Below are 21,036 nucleotides of genomic sequence, written 5' to 3' on the forward strand. Positions count from 1 at the left end.
TTTAGTATGTATGAGATCATTCATCACTATTGCCTATTGCCCACAATTGTGTGGCAGATTGTAATATCTATCAATAAATAAATTTATCAATTAATATTTTTAAAAAAAATATAGTTTAATCTAAGGCTTTAAAATGAAAAATAATATCATCAATTCATTATTTATTATTATAATATTTGGTTTGCTTTTAGCATTTTATCAAAATTCCCGCTTTAAGAATTGTTCCACTTCACAACATGGATTATTGTCACTTTGTCAAGGACTTAGTTTAAGCAATGAGCTAATGATTAAAAATATATTTTTTTAGGATGTACCTGAAAATGGGAGTGATATAACGCACTTTACGGCAATCCACGAATCAGCTGCCTTTAGCGGTGGAGATATTCGTTATCAAGAAAAGACACTGTTCAAATTTTTCAAACACAAATGGCAAGCTGTATGGGAGCCTTGTAACGAAAACGGGAAGCAGCATACAGCTACGTCTGTCCTGGAGCACCATATTACACTCTTCGATAGAATTAAAATTGCAAAATGCCGTATTTTTGCTTTGCAGGTAATCAAGGAGTCAAAACTCTTTTCTTGTATAAGGATATCATATTTATAAGGAATTTAAGTATCTCAGTTAAAAATAAATAAAAATATTCGTTAAAATTATTAACGAATCCGATATTAAATTGGTTAGTCAACATTCACTGCCTGAATGGTTCACCTTTTGGCCAAGTAAAACGTTAGAAAAACAAGCCACGCACCTGGGCAAAATCAAATTAATGTTTTTTTTTTTATTTATTTATATATGTTTTTCGAGTGGCTTAGCATTTGAAATATTCAAACATTTAGCGTTCCAAAAAATACTAAACAAGAGAAATTATTTCACTTTTTCATTTTTTTCCAAAAAAACTGAAACTACATTAGAGTATTTTAAACGATAAGACTGAATACTAATTTCATTCAAGTTTTTTTTTAATGTACGACCGACGGTTGTGTAGCTAAATCAAGTTAGCAATTAAAGAAATGTTCTCACTTCACAAAAACTTAATACCATAAAATTTCCGAGTGAGCCCATGTAGCTAAACTCATTTTAACTTTTTAAAACTGTTTATCATTTAGCAATCCTGTTCATCCTTCGCAATCCTTTGGTTTTTCTCATTTACCTGTATTATTGTACAAGATCGTTTAAAAAATGTTTTTTATTATTTTGTGGGGAATGAGAGGCATTAAAATTGGCTATATACTGGAATAGTAGGGTAACCTCGGTATAATGATTATCAAGGAATTTAAAAAAAAAAATCGTTATATCCATATATTTACTATACTGAGGTTCATTTTTATATCGAGGTTTGGATGGTTAAAAATTAGTTACATTGGTGTTTAAATATTAATTTATCAACGCCTATATAACGAATTGTATGAATTTTAATTTCTTTTAAAGAATTGAATATGTACAGTACAGAAGATAATAAACTTATCGTAGTTGGAATATGTACAAGTACGTAATATGTACAGTGTTATTTTTCAAATCCAGGAACATAATTGTACTTACTGTATATTGTAAATTACTTCGCTGAAATTACATATAAAGTACGGTGGCGTATCACACACTTTTCACTTAAAGTACAAGAGCCGGGAAAGAAAAAAAAGGCAGTTATTTCAGCCCAATTTTTGAATACTTTAATGAAAGCTATGTATAAATACTAGTCGAAATTGATCATTCTGCCAAGTATAGATAGGGGTAATAAAAAATGGCAACTGTTTCAAATGTTAAAAAAAAATTTTTTTTCTTTCCAAGCTCTATATCTTTAAAACCACAAACAACACTAGAAAACCTAAGAGAACATTATTTAAAATAGAGTAAATTTACTAAAATATGAGCCCTAATAGAGCTATTTAGGTTCAATGATGCTCGAGATATAGCTTTTTAAAAAGCAACATTTTAGAGAAATGTACTGAAAGATTAGTTTGTGAATTTATTTTGAGAAATCAATATCTCAGGAACTATGTGACGTATATATGTATATTAGAACTCAAATTAAAGCTAGTTTAATTTACTATAAACTGTGGTGGAAACGTAGACAATGTGTTGTTTGGGTGTAATTTTCACTATAAAAGGATACTGTAGCTAAAATTCTTTGCACAAAGATAAATTGTTTTTTCTTAGAGATTTTTAAATTCGTTATACTGAGATTTTTTATAACCTACTTTATTGTAGTTGATTGTTCTTTTAGCATGGTTCATGTTTAATTACTAAATTATTAATATTTTTTGGGGGCCCAAAACGTTTTTCCTTAATCATTTTGATCGAAATTTAATAATTATAATATTTAATTACTCAGAAAATTTTCATTCATATATTTACACAGGTGTTAATATATATTATTATTATATGGGCGACAGACCATGGAGGTCTTAGTCCTCGCGCAATATATTAGGAAATACATAACCCGTTTCTTGACGTGGTTTTTTCGTAGGGTGGGTACGTCACTCCCACGCTAATTTTTTGTGAGTGCAACCCATTGGCTAACGGGCCTCAGAAATGCCCGAGGGAGGTTGTGAGTGAGTTTTGTATTATTTTATGCTTGAAAAAAGCCTGGGTGGGACCGGGACTCGATCTCACAACCTTTGAGATGGTAGACTGGCGCGTTGCCACTCTTTTATCTCAGCCACCTTTAATGTCTATACATATACATGTTTAATATTCATATATAGATGTTGTATTCGTTATATTAAAATAACGCTGTATTTTTCATTGAAAGCTTCATTTGGAATTTGGTGCTGGTTTAAGGGGATATAAAAAAAAATCATTAAATTAAGAATCATTACATCGTTGTAATTACAATGAAACATATTCTTAGATAAGACTAATGAATATAGCTATAAACATTTAATTTTTAAATGGATTACATCAAATAAAAAAAATACCCAAACCATCTTCCTACAATTAAAAAATGTATTTTTTATTTAACATTAAAACAATTGTGAATTAGTCTTTTTGCTGAAAAAATAAATTCATATTTTGTTCTCACATTTATATGTCAGTGAAATTACACACTTTCAAATCCTTCCTGTTAGAAAATATTATTTATGAAATTGTTTTATTTTTTAATTAATATTATACAGGGTGTATCATAATCTCGGGACAATAGGCCAGGAGGTGATTCTATGCCTCAGTTACAACGAAAACATTCATAGTGACAAATGTACGATTCCTTCCAAAAAACAAGAAAATAAGTTTTGTGTTTTTTATTGTAATTTTTTGTTGAACGGTGAGCGATTACTTAAAAACTATTTAAGGTAATTATGTTCCACTTACACCACCGGAAAGTTGTTGAAATTCTCTTCATAAAGTGTGTTTGAACTTACTATATCTATTTAGGAGGGGTAATGGAGGAATCAGTTATGTAAAAGATTTTATTATAAATAAAATTTTTTGCTGATAAGAAATGAAATCTAAAAATTTATTTGAGTTAGTTAATTCCAAATTTTGTGGGAGTAAACTAGATACAATTTTTTTTTCAAAAATGTATAAGTAAGATTTCACTTCACTATCATTTCAGCTTACTCTGTAACAGACCTCAGCTTAAAATCGATTCTCATAGAACAGGGGAGTTTTCTAATTTTTTTGTTAAACTATATTTGTTATTATGGGAAAAAGATTGTTTAATTCACTTTGCTGCATATTAAAATTACGGTTTTGTAGCTATCAATTCCTAATCGAGTGAAAAGCTCTAATTTGTACAGAAAACACTATATTGAAATTCCCAGCTTAAAATGGGACCATAGTCAATATGTATTGTGAAATTTATTGTGTTAGTATTTCAAGACTATTTTTCTAACATATTTATATAGGAGTACAAATAAGTTTCCACCATTTTCTATCAAAAATTCAACGTGAAGTAAGGGTCCAAGATTATTTCACACTAATGGTTTATTCAATTAATGAAAACTATTTATAGTTACTAGTCAATATCGGTGAGGGCGCGGTAGCCACGGGGTAAAGCGCGTGGCTACTGACTCTAAGGACACGAGTTCGAATCCGGCTGGGCAGAAAATTGTTTTACCATGTTAAATGCTATAAATATAGGATTGTGAGCAGCCCTATTTAAAGTCATATTAAATGCATAAGAGCTCCTAGCGGATTTATCTTCGTAAGAGTTAGTAGTTTTCCTCAAATTAAAGCTAGTTGAATGTACTATAAAGCATTTTCTGACTTTATCTATCTATGAGCAGTTATTGTTATGATATTTGCATATTAATATGAATTTTTCATTTGAAAATTTGTTCGGACAACAAGAAACCAATTTATTTTAGCAAATTTCATGAATACTACTGTTCCTACAAAAAAAAAAGCTAATAAAATGCTTTAAGGGCATTAAACTACCTTTTATTTGAGTACTAATATAGCATAACACACACAAAAAAGGCAATCCTTCCCTGCCGGACCCACCCCGCTAAGACCCTCGGGGAGCGACGGTCCTATATCACTTTTGAAATATTAGCTTAAAACGGTAAGAGGAGACTTTAAGATAGTTTAATCGAGCAATATTTAAAAAGCGCCTGAAATTGAAAAACGGCATGAATAATAATAATATGGTAATATAACTTATAATATTTCCTGAAAATCCAAAACTTTTATCCAAACAACTTAAAACTGACATTTTGTGAATTTATTTTGTCAAATATCATAAAAACTACGAAGATAAATTTTATAAACTACTTTATAGATCATTAAACTAGCCTTTATTTGAGTGCTAATAGACATTTTTGCGTGAAATATTTCCTGAGATATTTATTTCCTAAAATAAATTCACTAGCTACGGATTTCCGTTAGTTCGTTATGAAATGCTGCTTTTTAAAATACTGTGTCTCGGTAACTACTGAACATAAAAAGCTCTAGCGTGACTCACATTTTAGCCAATTTACTCCACTTTAAATGAGGTTCTATTAGGTTTTCTAATGTTTTTGGTAGTTTTAAAGATATGAAGCTCAGAAATGATAAATTAATTTTTTTTTAACGTTTTGAAAGAACCGCCATTTATTTCCTCTCTCTATCCTTAGCAGACTCATCAATTTTGACCAATAAGATACATAGTTTTCATTTAAGTAATAAAAACTAGAGGTGAAATAACTGAATTTTTTTTTTTCACCGGGCTCTTATACTAAATGGTACATTACCTTTAATTTCATTACTAGTCACAATCGTTTTTCATCTTTCAAGCAGCATTCTGATACCACTGGAGGAACTTTTCACTTTTTTGAGGCTTATCCACGAATCGACCCATTTCTTGGTATCTTCATATTATGTAAAGAGAATATATGCAATCGACCGAAACAAGTGATAATCGGAAGGTACAATGTCTGGTGAATACCGTGGGTGGAGTAAAACATAATGGGGTAGGACCAATTAAGTGTTTCCAAACAGGTTATGACCGACGCCGCAACATTCGGACAAGTATTAAAACGCAGGAGGATAATTTTGTTGTGTCTGGAGTAGTAATGGCCGCGTTTTCCTTAATTGCTTGACTCAACCTCATTAACTATTTTTGGTAGTGAGCTCTTGTAATGGTTTTGCTGAGTTTAAGCTACTCACAATAAACGAAACTAAGCCGATCCCACCAAATACAGAGCATTAGTTTTCCATTGAATATTCGATTTTGCTGTGGATTTTGAAGCGTGGCTAGGTGGTTCACATGAATTTCTCTTCTTTGTGTTATCGTAGTTGATCCATTTTTCATCACTAGTAAAAATACGATGCAAAAGACTTTTTGTTATGCCTAGCAAGGAGCAATTTACTAATGCAAAATCGGCGTTCGCCCTCTCTCTGCTAAAGTAAAGGTGGGACTCAATTTCCTTGTTTTTGAATCATTCCCAACGATTTAAAACTGCTTGTTGATTCATTCCCAATATAAATGCAAATTTCCTTTTTAAATGCGTTTGGGAGGAATCTTGCTCCAATAATTCCAATTCTGTGTCATCACACACTTTCGACCTTCTTTTGTGTTCATTTTCTTTCACCTCAAACTCACCTTTTTTAAACTTTTGAAACCAGTTACAAACACACTCCTCTCACTTAATGCAGTCTCACTCTAGGCTTCTTCAAGCAAACGATTATTTTTTAAATATCTTAACATTAAAGAAGCAAATCAAAAAACACTTATTTAGCACAAAACTTAATATTTTCACACGAAAAAGATTATGTGATGCTAATAAGGAGTCATCATTACATCAAGTTTATGTTGTTACTAGATGATGAAACTTACGATATTACGTTTAACAGCTGATAATTTCAATTTAACCATCTGGTGGAGGCATCGTTTGTAAAACGGTGGAAACTTATTTGTAAACGCATTACATATAATATTATAAAATATGAAATATATAAACTATTCAATAAGAATTGTAGAATCTTTTGAAATTGCTTTACTACTTGCCCTGAACATTTCAATAATTTTTAATTGTCATTTTTAGTAATAGCAATACAATTTTTCAAAATTATTACTCATTATAGGCTTTCATGTTTCATAATTAACTTTCTTCGCCATTTTCTTTTTTAAATTCCAAATCATGAGAAACTCAACATGCATTAATATATATTTCATTGTATATACTATAATATATATTACTTATAAACATATCCTTATATGTTTTTCTCTAACTAACTAATAATTGAGGTAATGTTTCATTAATTGTAAAATTTAATTAATTGTTGACAGACAGGACCAGGATACGTAGTGCTTAAGGTTGACGCTGGATTTGGGTCCGTCACTCTGCTGCAGGTGATAACTCCAGTGGAGCCGTTAGTCCAAAAAGTGATCCACAGGGTGTATTCTCCAGCATATTTAATGCCATTCACTCGATTTTTTTTCTTGTCAGAGGCATATATGGTGAGTTCAATAGTACCATAGATAATTTATGATATAACCGTTGGATATAATTTTTTAGCCAGATAAATTGTATAATTTATAATTATAATCCTATGAACAGCTAGAAAATTCATGTAACTCCTGTCCTTACCATGACATAAAAATTGTCTTGAGACTTTAAGGCGCAGGTTAGGAAGAACTGGAAGGTGCCTCAACAAGTCAAATTGATCATACATTGGTATTCACCAAAACATCAGCTGTGTAAATGATGTGAGATCCTATAGAGGGTATGATATTAATGCATACATTATGAAGTAATTATGAAACTTCAGCAGTGAATAAACCGTACAAAAAAGAAACACCTGCTTTTGAATGAACATCGGAGTGCAGAATGCTTAAAGACGGAAGGAGTAAATAGGTTCTGCATGAAATTGCAAAGTACTCCAGTCAATGAATGTGCAGTTACAAGTAAAATCATGTGGAGACGTGTCAAATTAGGGTTGGCCGTGAAAAAAAATGGGTGGAGAGTATGCTGCATTCCGAGGGCCAACCTTTGACTATGGTGCCAAATTTGATTATATGTATTTTGAAAAGTAAATTAGCTCAGATTTTAAGGGAGTGGTCTAATTTTTTTTTGCATTGAATGATCTGTGTATAAATTGATATGGCTACACATTAACTAAATATCTCTTAATCCCATCGAAATCTGTCAATTATAGAATCGAGAGATGAAAAGTTCTGATTGGAAATAAAATTGGTATCTACATATGGGTGACGGTAGCAGCATGGTAATGCGCCTGTTTGCTAACCCAAAGGTTCTGAGTTCGAGTCCCCGACCCTATCCGGGATTTTTTCAAGCATAGCAAGGCACTCTCAAAGATAGACGTGAGAGTGAAAAACCCATCCTATGAAAACCACGTTATGAAACGCGCGATGTATTTCCTAAGAACATCGCGCGAGGCCTTGGACCTCTACGGTCTGTCGCGCCAATAATAATAATAATAATCTGCATCGGGAGTGGAAGGGTTCCTTAATAGATAGAGGGGTTCAAATGTATTAAATTTGTAACTCTTTGGCTGTGATCTTAGTAAAATTGTCCATTAAGAGGGGTTCCGTTTTAAAGAGGTGTCTGTTAAAAGAAGTTTCACTGTATTATAATTTTATTTTTTACCAATGACAAAGGGCGATAAGCGTTCAAAATATACCAGTCATTAGTATATTTTGAACGCTTATCGCCTTTTGTCATTTATTTTATTTTGGATTGTTTACAAAAGGGTTTGGACTACAAATATGTCTATTGTTGCTACTCAAGCTCAAACTTGGCACAACTGCTCATTGAAATGTATGCAGAAATGATGTTGGTGCTAAACATAGAAACTAGTCTCCTATTTAGTGAAGTAGAGGAGATGCTTATCGGTCGTATGGCCAGGGACCGTTTTAGTTCGCTTGCTGCACCACTCCAAATATCTAATCCAGCCCAGTGCATTATAACGCAGTTAATTCCATTTTTGTACTTTATGCTTGTGTATAGATAGATATAATTCAACAACTAGGTGTTTGTAGTCAACCGTAAATAAAATATGAGAAGAAGATGGTCAGTAATGATAAACAAAAATAAGTAAAAAATTATGTGTGCCGACATTTCGGCCTGAATTTCAGGCCTTCATTAGGACTAAAATAAGCGAGATAACAAGCATAATTTAGAGAAAATAATATATATCAAACGAACTAAGAAATAGTACAAAAAGAAATAAGTGAATAGCAAATGATACTAAAAGAAGACAAAATATAATATTGCAAAGATAAGAATTTTATAAAAAGATAACTAATATTGAAAATATTATAAACAAAAACTAAATAAAAAATAATTAAAAATCAGACAATACTGAAATTTGCGAAAGAAAACAATATACATGATACAATGTAGCGTTTAGCTTTTACCTCAAAATTATGGTTGTTATCTCGTTTTAGTTATCAACCCCGATGAAGGCCTGAAGTTCAGGCAGTACAATGAGTTTTATTTATTTGTCTTTATTATTTATGTGTCATTATTGACCATCTTCTGCCCGACCATTTCTCATATAGTTATGAATTTTGGTATAGAATATTTGTTTTTATTTTATTCTAATAATTTTGATCCTTTCATTGTTAGGACCATTTCACGTTTCTATTCCCAGGAGCCACCGGTAAAGTTAAAAATTTTTTCTTTAAAAAACGGTATTTTGTACCTTCTTCAAAAACTTTCTACAAGAACTAAAATGAAGAAGAAAGAAAGAAAGAAAACATAAATTCTTTTCAAATAACTTTTTTAGATGACAATAGATTTATACCAATGACTATATGATCATGGCCTGAGCCAACAATGAAATATCCTAAAGCTTAATTTTAAATAAAATTATTTTCAATACTCCTTTAATACTATGAACTCCATATGGTAAAAATATATTTGCATTTAAGTTTTGAAGTTGCCAAAAGAAATGTTGTTACACTACCTTGGAATTTTAAATTTTGCATTATAATTTAAAAAGTTCTTTTCGGCTATGGTCATGGTTCGTCTTATGCATTTCAATGCCATAAAACAATTAGTGATAATACATGAGTTTAAAAGTAAAAAATTATCTGGCAGAATTGTTTAAGTCAGTGAAATTGTACCTAATACAAACTAAAAGTTTAATAGCATTAATTTGTACTTTATTATGCAACAGGACCCTGGACATACGGAGTTGAACTTTGGGGCTCCACTAAACCATCAAATTCCTCCCGAATCCAATCCTTACAGTCCAAAATCCTTAATGCTCCTTACTTTGTCACAAATCAAATCATCCATCAGGACCTCAATATCCCATATGTTGCCGATTTGGCCAGAACCAGATACCAATCCTTCCATGATAAACATCCCAACCACCCAAACCAACTCGTTTCTAACCTGGCTTCTCCTTCATTACCTAATAATCCTCCAAGGCGTCTGAAAAGAAGATGGCCTCAAGATCTCCTCTAGAAATGTTATTGGAGTTCTATCAATGGGTAGATTCTCCACATGTTTGTATCATGTTACTATGAAGCTTATAGAACGTTTTACACAATTTTAAGTGAAAAAGAAAATATAGGTGGTGTTGGGAGCAGATTTTATCAGAAAAGCAGTAGTTTCAAGTGTTACGTTCTCGGCTCTGAAAAGGTTAAATATGAAAGTAAATCCTGAAGAAAATTAATAAAAGTAGAAAAACCTTCATATAACAGAGTATAATAATAATATAAAAACATCTTACTTTCGAATACATTTATTCTTGTATGACTTTCTCCTATTATTTTGTTTTGATAAAAAAAAAATTTATGAACATGAATAATTCATAAAACAATAAAATAAAAGTAAAAATAAATATACAAAGATTTAATTAAAAACCTTGAGTTTAGATGTTTATTTTATTACTTTTTTTTCTTCAAACTAATACAAAGCTTTATTCAGTAATGTTGTACAGAGATTTTGTATAATCCCTTCATCGATCGGTTGATATTAAAAAGAATAACAGGCATCTCACAGATGACGTCCGACTAGTTATAATCCGTAAGGGGATGTGACTACTCAAGTACAAGTGAATACTGAGCCATTAAAACATAGCAAACGGAAATACGTTTTAAGCGCCTTTGTGACAAAATAATCAAGTCTTGTTATATAATATCTGTGTTCGAATTTTTGCGCAATACAACAATATGCGTGTTTGTTTGATAAGACTAGCTCAAAAACAATTTAATATACCCTAAGTCTTATCCCAATTGAAAATGTTTTTATTTCTGCGCACCATGCAATAAGATTCAAGAACGCAAAAGTTCTCCCTAACGCAATAGAATTTTTCCTCACTATAATTTTTATTTTTCACGTTCTACTTTCCCTTTATTCTTTCTACTATTTATTTTTTCTAGTATCCCCATCCTTAATTTATAAAACGTCATCTGATACATACGCGCTTCGCTTCGCCATATATGGTCTCAGAATCTGTCCCCACCACTCAAAGATAATATCTCTGTCTTCCAAAAAGAAAATTATCAAATTTTAATATCAAATGTTAGATCGTATAATCTATGATCTAATATTTCATATATGATATGATATGAAATGTTAGATCGTATAATCTATGATCTAACATTTCATATATGATATGATATGAAAAAAACAAAAATTCGATAATACTTGAAATATAATAAATTTGTTTAGTATTTTGAGCTCAAATTGTTTAATTTAATTGTTGTTCACGGAATACCACTGACTATTTTAAGCTTCAAACGTAAATAATTAGATATCCATCGGTATGGCTAAACGCATATGTTTTTCAGTTTCTTGGGTTAAAAATTGTTTTCGAAACATTTACGAGATCTCATCAAGTAATTTAAAGTATTAAACTTAAAAATTGTTAAAAAGTTGTATTCCTACATTTAATCATTCCTGTATTTAATGAGTTTTAGTATTTTGAACTATAATGGTTTCAGATCTTTCACCTCACTGAATAATTTTCAAAATTAAATTATAAATTAAAAAACACTCAAACTGAGCTGTTTGCTTAAAACATCATTATATCTATCTTCATACAGATAGATTAAAAATCTACAATATTTTAGACGTATTTTGAGCTCAAAATATTCCAGTGGTCTCATTGAATAGTTTTAGCTACAAAAATGAAATTTCGATTAACTCGTTTGGTTAAAACTCGCTACGAATTTTAGTCCAAAAGCCCGGGGGGGGGGGAAGCTGCTTCAACCCAATTTTTGATTAATTTAATGAAAACTATACATATTTTCCAGTCAAAATTTATGATTCTACCGATCATAATTGGGAAAAATAAAACATGACGTATGTTTCAAAACATTATAAACAATTAATTTTCCATTCGGAGCTATATCTTTAAACTACCAACAACGCTAAAAAAAAACTTAATAGAACAATATTCAAACCGGAATAAATTTTATATAAATGAGCCCGTATAGAGCTTAAGTTCAAAAGTTCCCGATACACAGTTTTTCAAAAAGCAATATTTGTTTTCCAAATAGCGATAAATATTTTGTGAATATAATTTGGCAAGCATCATGTAAGCTACTACTCTAACGAACGATATATAAATGTCTATCAGTCCTTATTAATTGCTGAAGTACGAGTTGCAGTTTCTACGATATTGGCTAAAATAGATTGAAAAATTTTTATATCTGGTTGTTCGGAAATTACTTTTGGTTTACTAACAACTATATCTCAGTAACTATTAGACATATAGATGTCAATTAGCACCCAAATTAATGCTAATTGAATATCCTATAATTAAGTCGATAACGTTTATCTTTATAGGAGCAGCGGTTTCCAGGGTATTGACCAAAATAAATTTTTAAAATATTAATGTTTAGTTATCAGACAAAAATGCTGATTTTTGAAAAAAAACTATATATCGAGAACTATTTAACGTAGTTAGTTCCATTAGAACTCATATTTTTGAACTTTTACTCTGCTTTAAATAATGTTGTATGACGTTTTTCAGTGCTAAAGGTAGTTTTAAGAATATAGAGCTCTGAATGAAAATATATCGAAAACTTTTATTTTTTCTTCAATAAAATAAACTTGAGTGGATTATACCTTAAATACTTCAATATTACTTATTTAACATATTATAACATAATATAACAATATTACTTATTTAATATACTTACTTATTACGTAGTAATGACATTGACTGTACCCCTTGCATAGTCTAGGTTAAAATTGAACTATTTTTAAACATAAAACAACGCGCAATTTTTTCTTTACTTGAGAGAACATAAAAATGAATTTTTTGTAACTTCTGGAACAACCGACAATTTTTTATTCCTTTAGCTTGCTAGGCAGAGTTATCAATGTTTACTCTAAGCTCCATATAGTTTTCATTAAAGAAATCAAAATTGGAGCGAAATAACTTTTATTTTTCTCTTCTTGGGCTACTGGAAAGTTACATACGGGCTGCAAATACGGGAAAAACAGGTATTTCTTTTTTATAATTGTAACTAGCTTTACACGCCTTAAATTTGAGATATACATGCATCTTTCATGCTACATGTTATTCGAACGATTATTATTTTTAAAAAATGGATGTCACAAAAAAAAAATTATTTTAACTATGAAGCATAAAGTTAAGCTAATTGTGTAGTGACCCTGTTTCAACGGGTATGGAGTTGGAATAAAAAAAATTAAGAGTTTAACAGACCACGTGGAAGAGCCACCGGCTTGCCATAACATAGTGCGCGATCGAAGACTCATTGGTATTACTACACAGAAAAATCTGTAGTCTGCACTGAGTAGTTTAGACAGACTCGCGTTTATTATTAAACGTCCCTTAGGGGGCACTTTTAAGTCAGGTTTCCTTCAATCTCCTAAAGTAATTGATATAACTCCGAACATGCTATTACTAACACACAAAGTTTAAAACTGCAACTGAATTTTACCTAACATAAACGAGGTAAGACTTTGTATAAGATATTGTTGTCTGGCGAGGTGTTGCTACAACGATTTGGGGGAACAAAATCTTAAACTTCCTCAAAATTTTGACCGTATTTCCGAACTATATTAACTTTTCCAACTCAATTTTCATTTACCTGTTGCGAATGTTGACATTTGACAACAATTTTTTTTTTTTCTATTCAGACTCAAAAATACAAGTTTGTATTGGTTATGCATTTTAGTAACGCTAAAGTCGTGATTCTACCCCTCCCACAGTGACGTCCCCTTAGTACCCTGGATTTATAAAACCAGAAGAAAAAAACAGATAAGATTTTTAAGGAATTTTATCTCTGCTCACCCCCAGGTACAGTAGCGCTACCTGGTAGTAGAACAAGTAGACGAGCCTTCCATACATGCTACTAAAGAATTATATTTTGAACAATTTTCATAATCTGGACCACTGAAATCAGTTTGTGGTTAGAAGAGGGTCTGCAAAGGGCCTAGATTTCTCATTGCCCAACACTACCCAATAGTTTCCTACGACTCAAATATTGGTATTTATTAATTTCAAATTGTACATTTTCTTCTCTAAAGTATGATATAATTGTAAACTTTATATCTAAAATTAAAACTTTATCAACCAAAAAAAAAAAAATAATAAGATTTGTTAGTAACTATTGTAGAATCCAAAGATAATCTAGATGTGGGATGATAGGTTTATTATTGTTGAAACCTAATAAATGTAACGGTATATATTATTTATAAAATTGCATGTATTAATTGATTGATTTTACATACAACAATAATGCAAATCTTGTTGCAGTTCGAGAGAGATATTATGGTCTGGAACAACAAAGTCTTCTTTGATCAACCCATATACACTCGCGAAGACAAATCCATTGCAAGGTTTCGGCGTTGGTATCAGCAGTTTTATACTCAACACAGTAAAACTTATGCTATGGCAAAAGAAGGTTTGGATTGGTAATAAAAAAATATGGCAAAAAATTGTATTGTTACCTGGATAATAGGTGGTTGGATATAATGTATATGTGATGTAACCGTTGAATAAGTAAGGAAAATAAAAATATTTTTATATTTAAGTATTTTTTTTTTTTTTTTTAAATGTTACCCTATTTTATAAATGAGGAAGATTATTTCCCATAATTTCTAAATCTTAGGGTGCTTGGCTTTTATTTAATTACTTGTTTGATTTATTGTTTTTATTCTTTTAATTAGCAGAATTCCTGATTTTTTTTTTTGCTTTCACTTACCTATATATGAAATATATAGTAAGCGGAAGTATTTTTACCATTTTTTCATAAGCGGTTTTAAAATTTTTGATCAAATTCGTCATATCAATGTACAATAAAGTTGTCTTTAATATCAGTTATGCTCATTGAATTAGTATGAAAGACCTTAAATGTTGAATATTTTAATTTTAATTTTGTTTACCTGAAAAAAATTACAATTTCTCATTTTAGTTGTTAAAAACAATGGATAAATACAAAATACAAGTTAATTATTTACTTCCACTCCTACAAAAAAGGTGGAATAATTACTTCTTGACCTGGCTATACCAACATTTTAAAAACGAATTACCCTGCCATTCCATAGGGAATTTTTTAAGAGGGGAGTAAAACAGTTCTTATTTAAAAACAATTTAATGGAGATAGACTAATTAAGTCGACCCGATAAATTTAAGAGAATCTTCGGATTTATTTCCATAAAGCAGATCAAGAGCTAAATATCAAACCTCAGAATTATAGCTATGGGAAAATTAGAATCTTAATAAATATTGAAATATAGGAGAATTAGATGTATATTTAATATAGAGATTAGATTTATTTTGTCAATTAAGAAACTTTATATCCCCCCCCTCAAACAATTGTAGCAACGTTCTACATTTGTATACATAATATAGGTAATGTGTATATAAGTTCCTTTTGAAAAGATATTTTATTTTTTTAAAATTTATTTATTGCTATTTACAACTGAACATTATAATACATTTAGTAAATTTGATCTCAGTTGAATTGGAGTGTTACAGGCGTGTAGAGAAACTACCCATTGGTAGCACTCTAATGAGACAGTTCTCGTAGCCATCTTCTTTTCAGGCGCCTCGGAGGATTGTCAGGAATTGAAGAGGATGCAAGGCTAGAAACTAGGGGGTTTGAGTGGTTAGGGAGTTTATTATGGAAGGAGTGATATCTGGTTAAGGTTAGATCGGTTACTTAGGGAACATTAAGATCTTAATGTATGATTTTATTTGTGACAAAGTAAGGAGCATTGAGGATTTTACGAAGGAGATCAAGAGCGTATTAAGTAAATATAAAATAAACGTTTCATTTATAGAGTTTCTAGTTATAGAGTTCAATAATGCTATAAATATACAATATATAATATTTTTATTTTGTACTATCTGTATTATTTTTATTTTTTAATATGTATGCTATTTAATACAAAAATATAGTCGAAAAAAGTACAAGGACCCGCGAGTAATATTGGTCGCAAATATAAAAACTGTATTTAATTTCGATATTTATATGTTAGAAGAAGCAAACGACCTGCCTAAAGATGTCGTGTATTATAACTTTAACTAAAGCGAAAAAAAAAGTAAGCGCGAAGGGAAAGAAATTTTCCCTCTTGAAAAGTGGTTAATTTTATAAACTAACCTATTTACCTATTGACGTACAGTCTGGTCAAGAAATAGTTATTTTTTAATAGTCCTTTTTTGGAGGAGCGATAGTAAATAATTACCATGAAAGAATTTAATAATTAAGTAAAGGAGAAAATAGACGTTTTCGAGTTTACATTAGGAACGTACTAGAATCAATTAAATTTAAGTGAAAGTTAGTTGAGCATAAATTGGCATAAAATTACTTTATGGTGCTTAGATATTACCAAGATCAATGGTCGACCAGGTGAGTACACGCCCACCCGCCATGTTGAGAGGCAGTTGTCAACCTTTACTAAAATTAATTAAAAATTGTCGAAACTAATCCACCCAAAATACGGCTCCAACTTTTCTCCCCTGACCCATTAAAAAGCAAAAACATGTACCTATATTTAACCTACCATGTATTAGATTGTATGATAATTTACATTTTTAGTAATAACTTCCAAATAAACTAACTTATTCTAAAGGTTAAGCACACGTTTGAATTTTATGGTGAAGAAAATTGATTTTAAGGCCGACGTTTCATACTGAAAAAAAAAAACTGTTTTAAAATAAAAAATCCAAGGTTATAATTTGGGTTTAAAAAAATTATTTTTACTCATCCATAGAAATGGCCAATTTAGTTTTTGTCCAAAATTTCTGTACCCGTGAAGCTGAAGAAAATTGTAAAACTACATTGAAAAGAACTTCAAATTTTTTTGGCCAAGCCTACCCAATTTTTTAGAAAAAATGTTTCTTTTGTTTTATCGTTTTAATAAAATAAAATAAAAAATATGGCTGTTTTTTGGGATCCCAGTCTGGGTCCATGTTTAAGGTTAGTGTTGGTAATAACTGAATTTTACAAAAAAAAACAACAACATATTTTGAAGGTTTGGAGAAGTTTGTCGGGGGGTGTGGTCAGCAAAGAACAACATAAATAAACAAAACCATATTTATTTATTTTATGCCGACGTTTCGACCTGGGTTTCAGGTCTTCATCAGGGGTTGTGGCGTAGAAGGTAGGCCTGCAACTGGAATTTTGAAGGCTTTTTGACATTATTACTTAGCTTAATAGTAAAAAATGTTGATGTCTTATTTTATTATTAATATTGTTTTCTCACTTTGCAATATTTTCGTTCTAACTTAATTTCTCTAACTCTACCAGAACCAGGGATATACAATAGAATTTTTATAGTATTTTACTCATGCCAACTTCCAGGAACGGATTTTTTGAGCATAAGTTCACCTAAAAGTCTTATACCAAGTCAAGTAGGTCATACTTTCCTTGTTAGATAATTATATAGACAATAATTTTTTTTTTTTATTTATTTATTTTTTTATTTTTTTTACTTTTTGAGTTGTCCTGACAACGATATTATTATTATTAACAGTTCGGTTTGCTATGTTTCTTATTATTGTTTTATCATTTATGGTATTATATTGCAAAATGATGATTTTTTGTTTTTTATCGTTGGATAAATGTATGCATTTGAATATATTATATTTTTAATCATACTTTTATTTTTTATAGATTATATTTACAGTGATATATTGAAATTAGTAATTTAAGTAATTCTGGTAAAAAAAAATAATAGAGTTCATCAACTCTGAAAAAATGTTATTTTATTATAGAATCTCTTTAGCTGTAAAAATTGGTAAGGAATGTATCTTTCTTAGCAAGGTAACATCTTGGATGGTCATAAATAAAAAAGCAATGTGCATTCACAACAGTAAAAACAAATAAATGTTTTTGGGATCGTTTATGATGATCATTTACATGTTAATTTTGTTTAAGATGATAGTAAAATCAAACATAACTATACATTAAAAAAAAAAGATAAAATGCATGTTTTAATTCACTTATTTTTTTTAAATTAAGTTATTGACTCATTTAAAACTTACAATGAAAAATTATAATAGTAAACAATATTAGAGTGTTAAAAAATAATTTAAAATTAGGAACGCGTATTACAACTGATTTAAAGAATATTAAATTAAATAATATTTAAATACAATAAAGTCAATGTGATATCATTAATACTAATAATTATTTATCAGTGTCAATTATATTTTGCGTTCTCAGAATTGATTAATTGACACTGGGATAAAATTGCATAATCTAGTTTTAATAATTTTAAGAAATATTTACTTATTTAACAGAATTTTAGGCGACCTGTAGAGTGTATGATTTAAGTATTAAAATATTTATAAATCAACCATATTGTTGAAATAAATTATATTAATAAAATGGTGAGTGAAGGGCATATTAGGAGGAGATTGAAGTATTTGGTTATCCTCTAGTGTACTCATCTTGCACTCTATAAATAACACTTCTCCCTGACCAGAAGCACACCTCTGGATGGAATCCTAAATTTAGGTTTGGGTATCTGGAAAAAATCATTGAGTACCGGCGTACATCTTCTAAAGTTTGAATTGAACTTTATTTTTTTTTTTAAATAATTTTTCATTAGGATATAAATCTCATTTTAAATCGGTATCGAAATATATTTATTGCTTAATATTCCTAGTTCTAAGCAAAATTATGTTGTATTAATTCACGAACACACTTCTATTTTATGAAAAAATTGTGTATATAACCACACTTGGATTGTTCTGAAGATGTCAACTATACCTTTGTTTCAGGCATTTTTTAAATTAATCGTAAAACCTTTTTAGATAACTATAGAGCCTTGCACCCTTTCTGTGGCTAATAATAGAGGAAATATCGAAAATAAAAGCGAAAATTAAAAATAATAAAATTCATATTTTCAATAAATTCTATTTACTTCATGGTTGCAATCTCAGAAGCCTGACACGTTTCTTGCGACCAGGAGCCCTTTATTACATGTTTACAGTTGTGTAAAATAAATTGTGAGACATTTTGAACAATTGAATGTAATCACCTACTTTATTATTCTACAAAATTTAATCCCTGAGGGGACATGTAAAGGAGAGAGATTATATTTACATTTTCTCATGATCAGGGTGATGGCCGACGATCGCCGTCTCTTGCTCCGCTGATGTGTCCCGTCCTGAAGTGCTGCCATCTTCTCATAGTACAAGAGTGGGAAGAAAAAAAGGCAGTTATCTAACCCCAATTTTTGATTACTTTAATGAAAACTATGTATAATTACTAGTCAAAATTGATGAGTCTGCCAAGTATAGGTAGGGGGAATATAAAATGGCGGCTGTTTCAAAACCTTAAAAAAACATTAATTTTTCATTCGGAGCTCTATATCTTAAAAACTACCAACAACACAAGAAAATCTAAGAGAACATTATTTAAAGAAGAGTAAATTTTCTGAAATATTAGCCCTAAAAGAGCTATTTACGCCCAATAGTTTTCGAGATATAGCTTTTTAAAAAGCAAATTTTTTTAAAAATCTACTGAAAGAATAGTAGTTAGTTAATTTATTTTGAGAGATCTATATCTCAGGAACTATGTGACGTACAGATGTCTATTAGCACTCAAATTAAAGCTAGTTTAATGGACTATAAATAGTTTTCATGATATTTGCTAAAATAAATTGATTTATAGTTGTTGTTGTTTTAGCAAATTTCATGTTAGCTATTACTCCTACGAAGATAAACATCATAAAATACTTTATACCTCATTAAACTAGCTTTAATTTGAGTGCTAATAGACATCTGTACGTCAAATGGTTTTTGAGATAAAGATTTTTCAAAATAAATTCACTAACTACAGATCTTTTAGTACGTCCCATAGGACATTTTTATGAAATGTTGCTTTTTAAAAACCTATATCTCGAAAACTATTTAACGTAAATAACTCTATTAGGGCTCGCTCATATTTTAGCAAATTTGCTCTTCTTTAAATGACGTTCTCTTAGGTTTTATTGTGTTGTTCCTACTTTTTGAGATATAGAGCTCCGAATGAAAAATTGTTTTTTTTATCGCTTTGAAATAGCCGCCATTTTTTATTCCCCCTACCTATACTTGGCAGACTCATGAAATTTGACTAGTAATTATACATAGTGACGTCATGTTGTAACATATGATCCGTAATGTCTTGATTTCACATTAAGGTGGGCACAAAAATGAGATTGAATAATAAATTTACAAAATCGGATGCACACTGTATCTATCTCAGAGAGAAAGAGAGAAATGCTGTATTGATAGTAAACAATGCTGCCCAAATACAGTGTGTTGCTATAACATACTGCATACTAATCTATCTTAAAATACAATACAAAAAATAATATAAACGAAATACATTGGTACAATTTTTTAATATTTTTTTTAGTTATTAATACTATATACTTAATCTTCTCATTACATCCCACTCTAGCTATCTCATATTCCTCTTATATAGACTCTTCCAAAATTGATACTTATTGACACTACACTTAAAGAAATAATAAGCAAATTATTTATAGGCCCGTTTTCCTTGATAGTTTAAGATTTTGGGAGCATCAAAATTAGAGATGGGGCCCTTCAAATTGTTTTCTGAACAACTTAGGATTATAAACAGCACCCTAGTTAAAATGATCACTTTATTAGTTATTTGACAATTAATAATAAAAGAAAAATAGCGATTACAAGAGATGCGTTTTTACATTTCATGCGTTTTACAACACACTGTATTTGGGCAGCATTTTTGATGAACAAAATCATGAATCGCTTCTTCAAAGTTTATTTCTTTAAATACAGCAGTCTCTATAAAATGGTAAATAATCCATTTTTCTTGATGCAATCATACTTCCCAGTTGAACCTTGATTCGTTTAAATTTATTGATCCCTATAATACGAATTTTATAACAATCAAAATTAAAACAATTTTATTCATAATTTTCGCATCCTTATTTTTCAGATTTGTTTTCGAAAATTACAAAAAATACAATAACTTCCACACGAGCCCACCGATCTGCACAAAACTAGGGGACGAAAATAACTGGGCTTTCCAGAAATGTCTTGCAACAGATTGCATTATAAATTAATGTTTCAATGACAATGGTAGTGCGATAACTGCGGGGATAATGAAACAAGTTCTAATTTTAAACGTATCCGTATAAGTAATGTAAGAGTGGAAAGTCTTGTTCGGTCGCAGCGATCGT

General features: G+C 30.1%; 1 protein-coding gene across 1 annotated transcript in view; it reads left to right on the forward strand.

Moving 5' to 3' along the window:
- nvd (neverland) overlaps nt 1-14,370 on the forward strand; it is a 35,051-nt gene extending 20,681 nt beyond the window's left edge. Inside the window, exons 7-9 of the mRNA XM_014427927.1 lie at nt 308-553; nt 6,708-6,878; nt 14,129-14,370. Coding sequence (XP_014283413.1) covers nt 308-553; nt 6,708-6,878; nt 14,129-14,290 — 579 coding nt within the window. The 3' untranslated portion in view covers nt 14,291-14,370. The remainder of the gene's footprint in view (nt 1-307; nt 554-6,707; nt 6,879-14,128) is intronic.
- The last annotated feature ends 6,666 nt before the right edge of the window (nt 14,371-21,036 follow it).

This window comes from Halyomorpha halys, unplaced genomic scaffold, assembly GCF_000696795.3.
Source record: "Halyomorpha halys isolate HHAL.00 unplaced genomic scaffold, Hhal_1.1 Scaffold682.1, whole genome shotgun sequence".
Classification (NCBI taxonomy): Eukaryota; Metazoa; Arthropoda; class Insecta; order Hemiptera; family Pentatomidae; genus Halyomorpha; species Halyomorpha halys.